Genomic DNA, 10,000 nt, shown 5'->3' with positions numbered 1-10,000 from the left:
CTCCGCGGCCCGCCGGGGCGGGGGGGACCCCGGCCGCCGCCCGGGGGAGCTCGGCGGCAGCGGCCGGCCGCACGTGGAGCGGGCCGGGCTCGGAGCCGGGCCGGGCGCGGTTCAGCACCGGCGGGCGGACAGCGCCGCCGCCCCCCCGCCATTGGCGGCCCCGCTCCCCGCCCGCGGGCGCGGCGGGGGCGGCGGGCGGGGACCCACGCGCGGCCTCTCTTGCAGCTCCGGGGCATGGAGGGCAGGGAGAGGTGAGCAGAGCCGGCCCCGCGCCCTGCCCCGCGCCGCACCGTGCCGCGTCCAGCCCGAGCGGGACCAGCGATGCCTCTGGGGATGAATAAGCATGGATCTCGCTCTACTACCTCTTTGCCTCCGGACCCCACCGAGATCGTCAGGAGCAAGGCCTGCTCCCGAAGGGTCAAGCTCAACGTGGGGGGGCTGGCCCACGAGGTTCTCTGGCGGACCTTGGACAGGTTGCCGCGGACCAGGCTGGGTAAGCTCAGAGACTGCAACACGCACGACTCCCTCATGGAGATCTGCGACGACTACAACCTGGAGGAGAATGAGTACTTCTTCGACAGGCATCCCGGGGCATTCACCTCGATCTTGAACTTCTATCGCACCGGCAAGCTGCACATGATGGAGGAGATGTGCGCCTTGTCCTTCAGCCAGGAGCTGGACTACTGGGGGGTGGACGAGATCTACCTGGAGTCCTGCTGCCAGGCCCGCTACCACCAGAAGAAAGAGCAGATGAATGAGGAGCTGAAGAGAGAAGCAGAGACCCTGAGGGAAAGGGAAGGGGAGGAATTCGATAACACTTGCTGTGCTGAGAAAAGGAAAAAGCTCTGGGACCTCCTGGAGAAGCCCAACTCCTCCGTAGCGGCCAAGGTAAGCGTTCCACATCTCTGTTGTCTGCTGGCTCCTGACTGGTGATGCTCTCTGAGGTGAGCCCTTGCTTTAGTGTCTGGGCACTTGTGGCTGGATGGATGCTGTGAGTGAAGGAGAGGATGGCCTCTCATATACAAATGAATTTCAATGGTTTGGGGGTGTTTTTTTTGGTAGCTCGGAAGGGATCTGGTTTGAGCGTCCCTGGGGCAGCCCAGACTACTCAGTGTGGGAGAAGCTCCTCTGAGCAGTGGGTCGGTGTGCACAGACTTCTGTGGCTGGACATTTTAGACTTGCTACCCACTGTGTTGGAGCAGTTTGTAACAGAGATTTCTTTGGACCTAAAACATGTGAGTCTTCTGCTGCTTAACCAAATTGGCTTTCAAGAACCCACTTCTACCTGAACTCCTAGACCCAGGTGCAGTGAGGAAATAATGCCTCCCATTCCAGGGCTTAATTGCATTTTTTTTTTTTTGTAGTGAAATGTATCTCCTAGTTATTTGTATCATGCACTCCTGGGCTGCATGTCTGCTAAAGCTGGTGTTTGAATTTCATCCTCTACGTGATTCCAGCCTTTTTTAAGTCTTCCCTGTGCAAGTGATGCAGCTCTGTCAATAGCTGAAGTGCTGCTTACTCTGAAGTTCCAGTGGACAGATCTACTTGAAGGCATTTTGAAGATAAGCTCCATCATGGGAGAAACCAGTGTCAGAGTTGGCTCTGATAATTTAGCTGCCTCATGTTAGTCACATTTTCTTTAGTGAGGAAAATCTCTGCGAACACAGTGATTCAGTAACCATGGGGACAAAAGTGAAGGGGGAGAGGTTGAAAACTGTGGGATGAATAACTGAAAAGCATGAGAGACTGAGCAGTAGGGACCAAAACTTGAATTTTCTGTATACCCACGTCCTCGCTGTATGGCAGAGAAGTCACAAGAAGCCCTGGCTACCTCTGTAATGCATCTCTCTCTGTACAAACATCTGCAAACACAGACCTTGGCTCCATCCCTTACAAGTCTGGCTTGGATGGGCTACTTGTGAAAACAGGCTTCTTTACCTCTTTTTTTCTCTTCCCAAAATGCTGCACATAGTGAACCAAGAGCATGTATGAAACTTTGGGGAAGGGATTTCATGAGGTGTGGACTGGCTCAGCCCAGCACGAGAAGGGGAGGCATGGTCTGCCTGCTGAACCCATTACCACTTTTTTAACGTCAAACAGAGCCCCAGAGTGCCTCTATCTCTCCAGTGGCACAGATGACACCGTGATGAACACATTAATAATTTATAAGGCTCCTTTGGCACAGTCCTGGAATCCTGAAACACAGGCCCCAGGCTTTGCTGTCTGTGGCACTGACTCAAAATCCATTAGAGACTGTTGATGTTCATGATTTATTGTATATGAGCAAGGGTCATTCTTGCCAAATAAGTGTCTTTTGTGATTTATAAATGAAATACTCTAGCTTCATTTTCTGAGAAAATTCTCGGAGTAAGTGCACCCGGCATTGCAGGCTCTGGATTAATTGAGAGGGAACGGTAATGCATCATTACCCTTCGCATTTGCAGCTGCCATTCTGTGCCTTCATTACTGCAATGGAAGCGCTGCTGTGTGTTCTCAAACCTCAGATATCGCAGCAGTTCCCAAACACAGGTTCCCACTCATCTGGTGTGTTAGCAGGGCTAGCAGGCCTGATGAACAATTAGCTTAGCAGGCAGGGACAGCAGCTCTGCTAAGCCTGTTCTTTATCCGATTTGCTCCCTGCTGGTGGATTGCCTTTCCCTCGTGCCAGAGGATGCCCTTAGCTTTGATCACCTGCCCGAGAATTCAATCCACATATTGAATAGGTTGGACTCACCCTTCAGCCTCTGATGGAAGGACGTGGGGACAGGCACTGGCAGCGTGCCCCGTTACCTGCCCTGTGCAGCTGGGCCAGGCTCCCTTGCAGGATGTGTGAGCTCAGTCTGAGCCCCTGGCTGGCGGCTCCTGCCAGCCTTCCCCAGCTGCCTGCTCAGTGCAGCACCCATGCAGAGGCCACAGGCCTCTAGGAACTCCTGTCGCCTCTCCTAAAGCCAGACTCCCTCTGCTTTGCCAGGTCTGGGAGCTCAAAGTGTTCCTGTGGAAAGCATCAAAGTAAACTGTTGTGAGGTTTAATGTCACGCAAGGTCCTAAAACTGCCGTTGGGGAAATCTGAACTACTATTGTTTGTTTTTTCTCTTCAGACTTGTTCAACTCAGTGCAAAGGGTTTTCCATGCAACAGACACAAGATACCTTCATGTTCTCTTTAAGAAGTCCAGAAAATGGGTACAGGTTGTCCCCAAGCCAAACCTGGGTCTTTGGCTGACAGCATTGGCTGTATTTTAACATTTTCTGCATAGCACCGCACCTCATGTCTCCCTACCGGCTTACTCCTGGGTTATACTGGGACCAGTTAAGCAGAAAAACTTGTTTTTTATTTGCTTGGTTTTCATGGATTTGGGTTTGCCTTTTTTTGCCTTTTTTATTCTTGGATGCTTTTTGTTGGTTTTGGTTTTTTTTTTTTTTTATTGTTTATTTAAATGGGACAATATGTGGTATACCCCAGGTTGTAGCATAGCGTTCAAATAAGAGAAGAAGAATCCCCCAGACTTTAGTTTTTGTTGCTTTCTTATCCCCTGGAGATTTACCCATATCCTCTGATTACTCTGTCTGGCTTTTAAGCCAACCATCCACCGTGGCAAGCAGCTCTTATTTACGTGCGAGGCTTTGCCCTGTCCGTGACTGGAGAGAGCCCCCCTGGATTTCCCAGTTCCCACTCCTTGAGAGGCCCCAGGTTTGCAGAGGAGGCTCTGGGGCTGTGTCCCTGCTGTCACCCCCAGCAGGGAGGGGACAGTGCCGCTGTCGCTGGGTGCAGCCCGGCCCCTCTGTCCCTGGGCAGTGCCAGACCCCGGCCCGGCCAGGGGCAGAGCAGGAGCAGCAGGCAGTGCCCAGAGGGGTTTCAGTTCAGCCCCGTGCCTCGGGCTGGGATGCTCTGTGCTGCCCTGCTCTCCCCTGCCCAGAGGGAAACCCCTGGGCACAGATTGCAGCACTCCCGGGACTTGCTGCTGTCAAATGAAAAAAGTATCGGTCAGTTATTGAATGAAACTGTGTTCATCTCCTTCTAACCTTAGCATATATTTCAAAGGATCTGATTCTCCCATTTCCTGTGGTTATTTGCCTGCATATCCCTGACAAACATTCACTGCAGGCTTTGTGGATGCTTTCTCCTCTTCCTGCAATCACTGTTTTTGCATGTTCATGCTTATTTTTATCATTCTCCCAGTCTATCTTAATAGTTTGGTGGTTGATTCTTGGTTTTGTTTTTTAAATAGTATTCTTCATGTGCTTTGGTGTACTCACAACATCCATTTTTAACCACAGAGGACTCTGGTGCTCGCTTCTGTCATGGTTTACTCTAGAAGCTGACGAGGTGCAGATATTTTCTGGAGTAGCTCTCACACTTTGTTGCATGGCAGCTTTCCTTTTGTCAGGAAAGCAAAGCAGCTTTCCAGAAGCCAGGCAGAACTGCTGCTTTTCCTCGGGCACAGTGTCCATGCCAGGGCAGCAGTGGTTAGACAGCTCCAGCGTCCTGGTTTGGGCTTTTAATCCTAATTGCTCTTTCCCTTGCCAAGGCTAAGCTTGGGCAGCTGGTTCCTGTCACCCTCAGCCCAGCTACCAGCCCTGGCTTGCCAAAGTCGCCTCTGAAGCTGCTGCTTTCCCCTAACCAAGGCTAGCTAGGATCCATGGGTCCCTCACCTGCCTGGCCCTTGGGAGAACCAGCCTGGCTGTAATTCCAACTAGACTTCATGTTTGTGCTGTCCTGAAAAGTAAGACTGCAGTTGTTGGAGCTCTCCAGTATAAATAAATAACAAATTAGACCAGCTCAACCTCTTAGGCTAGCATCTATGGTTCTGGAAATTCTCTGATCACCTGGACCTTTCCAGCAGCTCTGCAGGAACGTTGCCCTTTTTGCCTCTTAAGAAGAAAGTATTTCTTTTCCTCCTTTAGTCCTTACAAATGATTTCCCCGATCAATATTTGAGCAATTAGTGTTGCATGGGGTGTGGGGGGGAAGTCTGCTTGTCTTACAGACTCCTCTGCATGTGCTGGTTTCATCTATTTTTCTCTTGCTGTCCTGAAGGCTGAGAAAAACACGATGACATCACCCACTTTGCAAAAAGCTTCTCTGCATATCTGCATGTCAAGTAGGATGTGCACTTCCTTTCCTCCTCGCTGCCTCCACTTCCCACTTGTCCCTGTCCTGTTGGGAGCCCAGCTGCAGTGATCCCTCCCTTCTGACAGGCTATTTCTCATCTTTTCCCCTGCTCCTGCTATGCCTTTGCCAGTGCAATAATATCACATTTATCCTTGAAAACATGCAACTCCAATTCAGTAATCTCATTATGCATGCCTCTACATTCCTTGAACAGCTTTCCTCTGCTGCCCACTGCTCTCTGCTGCTAATCTCTGGATGCATTGCTTAGGGACTGGGGAGGATGCTCTGTAAGCTCTTTTCTTATTATTGTTGATAGTAGTGACAAAATAAGAATGATAAAAGCCTCTTGGAGATGCGTTTGCTACATCTAGAGCGTTCTTCCCCCACATGGGCTTTCTATTCCTGGCCCTCCCTTATGGTGTGCAGTTTTCATTCATCTCTAAACCTGCCTGAATTTAGCATTTGGCAGAGGAAACCCCTCTCCTGAATCGCAGGGGTCACATCTTAGCTGTGTCCTGTCTGTCTCCAAGGGTCCCAGCTCAGGGCACGTGCTGACTTTGACTATTAAAGGCAGATTGCCCATATTTTGCTTCCATCTGTAACTTTTTTTAGTGTGATGCAGCTACTGCCTTGGCTTTTTTGCTATATATAGGAGACTTTTTCCTTTCATCCAAAATGTACTCATATCTTCAGAGATCCTCAAAAGCAGAGCCTCATTCCAAAGCCTGTCCCCAGGGTTCAGGGATTTGCCACTTTGATCTGTAGCTTGTCACTGGGCTTCTAGCACAGCCCTGTCCTGTGGACACAAGTGATTTCAGTTCTGGATCAATCTCTTTTCATCCTGCAGCTGCTTTCTGGGTCTTGTCCTTCCAGTGGACTTAAATCTTTTGTCTGGGGAGCCCTAATTCCTATGTTTAGTTCCCTGCAATGTCCTCTGTGTCTGTCCTGCTGGTGGACCTGCCCAGAGCGTATTGCTGTGCTGCCAGTTCCCAGAACTCCTCTCCATCACAGCCCCCACAGATCCCCAGCTGGGGGAGAAGACCCCCAGCCACACCCTGGTAAAACTGCCAGCTTGGCAGTGGTGTCCTGTGGTTCTTTCCTGGCTCTGAGGAGATTTGCTGGGAGTCCTTGTAACACGGCATTGCCTCCTGCATGGGCTGCACCTGCCAAGGATGAGCTGGCTCTGAGCTCTCCAGGTGGGATCCTCACCTGTCCGAGGGGATGCTCTCCCCAGAGCTGCTGTTTCAGCCCCTGGATCCAGGCAGGCAGTTTCCTGGCACTCCTTACTGAGGATGGTTTGGGTTCAGCTGTTTCCCATCCAAGCCTGCATCTCTGTGATCTCTAGAGAATTCTATCAAAGGAAAGTTAATTGCTGGGCCTTGTATTTCGTTTGATGCACTTGCCATCCAGTCCAGGGAGTACCAGTATGCATGAACACGTGTGTGTTGGCACACTGCTGGATTTTTAACTTCTCTGTACCTCCCTGCTAGGGGAGCCTGGAGGGGGCTTTTGGTCCTGCCTGAGCATCCACATCCATGAGAGCCTGCCTGCTTCCCTCTGGAGGGAAGTGAGAAGCTTACATGCTTGGGCTGAATTCCTTGGAGGACGTGTGCTATGGAAGTGTAGTTGATGCTATTTTTAAAGCACCAGCTCTCATTTGTACCTTTGGAAAAAATCTCTGAGAAATTAATTCCCCTTGCCTCTCAGTGTTCTCCCATCCTGTACAGCCTGAGACCAGACAGGGTTTGAGGTGCCAACATCAGCAAAGAGTAGAAAATGTTGCAACAATGGAAAATACCTGTTTTGTTTAGCTGTAACTGCACAGGTTTAATAATAATGGGATCCAGAAGAAAAGTGCTGTGCCCAAACCCGCAGGATCTGCTGGGGTGGTGTAATGTGCACGGTGCAGGTGTAGCTTTGGCAGGCACCTGTGTAAAGCTCCTGCACGGGGGGCCAGGCCCTGCCCTTGCTGACCAGCACAGTGACCAGAGCTGGCTCTGCAGGGGCACTCAGAGCTCTCTGGAAAAATCCATTCTTCTCTTAACTCTTCTCACACGGTGGATAAATATCCTTGCTGTCACAATCTTCCTTTTACCCCCCCATTTCTCCAATCACAATTTCCTTCTGATTTCTCGTGATGTGAATCCCCCCATGGAGAGGAATAACCCAATGTTGCTTTTACAGCATCAGCGTTGCTATTTGTCATTGCTAATGGCAAAATATTTATGTCAAAGAAAGTTCACAGCTGATCACTTAGTTCTTACAATAAACACAGTCACTGTGATTTACTCTGTGGAGAGGCCTGGCAGCAGCAGCTCAGTGGGGCTGCTGTGTTTGAGCAGGGCATCAGTGGGAGCCTTCTTTCAAGGAGCTCTACATCCATGCTGTCCTGCTACGGCAGATGAGGATCAGGTGTGATGAGAGGTGTGTGCTTTGGCTCTTAGATTACCTGGAGGCTCAGCTCCCTCCTGGGTCAGTTTGGTTTCCTGGGGGTGCCCCAGGGCTGGGAGCAGCAGCTGGGGCTGGGTGAGCTCTGGGGCCAGGGGGAGAAGGGGCTGCACGCTGCTGAGCCAGCACTGAGGGGCTGGTGGCACCCCCTGCCCACTGCCCAGTGCCTCGCTGGCCTGCCCAAGCTGCTTTAGCCCTGGCACTCTCCATCCTTGGGCTGACCTTGCCCTGAGCTCGGCCCCTGGGGCAGCAGCCTTGTGTTTCCCTCCTGGCCTTCCCAGTTCCTCAGTGCAGCAATTGCAAACCCTGTAGAGAGCTTCCCCCTGAGCTGGCCTGGTCTCTGCCTTCTCCCCACTGTCCTAGCTTCTCTTTTGGCCTCTCCTGTCTCCTACACAGCCTGGTGCCTGCTGAACGTGTTTACCAGGATGCCTTGGTGAGGTCCAGTTGTGATTTCTAATGAGAAATTCTGCCCTTTACTGTAGGGATAGCCTGGAAGAGGGCTGAGGTAAGCACTGTGCCTCGGTGCCTGGCTATGGCCCCTCCCCAAGCACTACATCTCCAAGCAGATTTATTTTCTAGGTCCCCAATAACACCAGCAGCCCCAGTTCTGCTTCTGTGGAGGGTAAAACTCCCAGTGAATGTATTGGGAACAGATGAGTATTATAGTGTCTGTGCTCATCAAGCAAAGCTCTCAAAGTGCTTTGAAAAGATGGATTAGTTAAGGCCAGGACAAACCTGTGATATGTGTATTATCCCCATCTTAAGGTGAGGAGGTGACCATTGCCCAAGGTCAGTGGGAAGGCTGGGCAGGGCTGGGGGGACCCTGCCTTCCCAGTCTCCCGTGTCACCAGGACATTTTCATGGTCTGGAGGAGCTTCCCGTGCTCCCTGCGCTGCCCACCGTGGGATCCTGCAGGGGGAAGGGGGCTGACAGCCCTCTGACAGTTTATCCAGGGCATGGAGGGAGAAAACAGCCCACCTGCTGCTTGAGCTCAGCATTCCCACTGAAAGGAGCCCAGCCTGCGCAGGAAACTGCTGGAAACCTTTGTCAGGTTTGGGGGATGAGCGGGGACAGAAAAACAGCAGGTTTCCCTCTGCTAGATCTAAAAGCAGAAGGTCTGTACTGGGGTGTTTCCAGGCAGCTCTGGCTCCAGGGAGGGGATGCTGCTGAAGTGTTTTGAGCAGCAAGGGAGTGCAGATGTCAGCCTAACACGCAGAAAAACCCGTGGTGTGAAGTGCTCAAATAAGTCACAATACATAACTGCTACACTGTACATTGAGATGTATGAACATACATTAAACCTGCCCATCCGTATGGGGATTCCTTTTCACCAAACTTAACCTCTAAGAGGAAGTTATTTATTTTCAATTAAGAGCTAATCTGTGCAGCCAGCTCTGCTCTGAGCCCAGCAATGCAATGAGTGACCCCAGTGTTACCTGGCAGGAGCAGTGTCTCCTCAGACAGCCCAGCTGCCACCTGTGTTGGGAACAGAGCTCAGAGCATGGCTTGGGCAGCCTGGGAGCCCCTCCCAGCCCAGCCCTGAAGAGGGATTTGCAGTTTTTGGTGTGTTCCCCCTTCCCCTGTTCAGGAGTCTCTCCCAGTCCCGTTGTGATTCCTGTGGGGCTGTGCTGAGGTTTGCAGTTATTCTGGTCCAGCGATGTGGACCATTGGTCCAGGGCTGTGGATGATTTGTGACCCTTCCCTGAGCTGCTGGCACTGCAGTGGGGGAAGGGGGCCTTAGCTCAGCACTCGGGCTCTTGGTTGTGTGTTTGGGCAAGATAAATGAACAGCAAAGCCAAAACCAAGCACTTGTTGGTGTTCAACTAACACTGATAGCATCCATCAGGTATCTGTCTAATCTGATTAAAAACCTGTGTCCCTAACAAAAGCTGGTGGACAGTCAAAGCAGATTGAAGGAACAATTTATTTGAAAGTTCTTTTTTTCTGCTGTATATAATCAGTTCCTGTTATTATGAGTTGAACTTACTCAATGTTGTTTGGACTAGGATTTGTGCAGCGTCTCTAGCCAAAAGCACAGATTAGTTTTGTTTTATTTTATTTAAGTCCATTTGCTCTTGTTCATTTTTGATCAAAATGGAGCTGTAAATCTCATTTGCAGTACATAAACAGCATAAACACCAGAAATGCTTTCTCATTGGTACTGATAGGCAAAGTGCTTCTAAAGCATGATTATGCTTACCAAATGCTCAGATTCAAGGTTCCTTGTGGGTATCTCTTAAAAAACCCCTCCTTTCCCTAAAAATGGTGTGAGCAGAGGTCTGTTGCAGTGTCACCACTTAAAATCTTCTGTGGGGGCAGGAACTACAGTAAGCACCCTTCCCATGGCAAGGAATCTTTTCCATGTGCTTTTGCTCGGGGGGTCCAATAGCATCCGATGGCAGCATAAACAGGAATGGAAAGGTGGAGTGGCACAAGGCACCA

General features: G+C 50.9%; 1 protein-coding gene across 1 annotated transcript in view; it reads left to right on the top strand.

Moving 5' to 3' along the window:
- Positions 1-321: 321 nt before the first annotated feature.
- Positions 322-10,000, top strand: part of KCNB1 (potassium voltage-gated channel subfamily B member 1) — a gene marked incomplete at both ends in the record, with an annotated part of 93,483 nt that continues 83,804 nt past the window's right edge. The window contains one exon of the mRNA XM_084217701.1: positions 322-888. Within this exon, the coding sequence (XP_084073827.1) occupies positions 322-888 (567 nt within the window). The remainder of the gene's footprint in view (positions 889-10,000) is intronic.

The sequence above is a fragment of the Fringilla coelebs genome, assembly GCF_963513975.1.
Source record: "Fringilla coelebs genome assembly, chromosome: 18".
NCBI lineage: Eukaryota > Metazoa > Chordata > Aves > Passeriformes > Fringillidae > Fringilla > Fringilla coelebs.
This window is presented reverse-complemented; position numbering and strand designations above follow the sequence as displayed.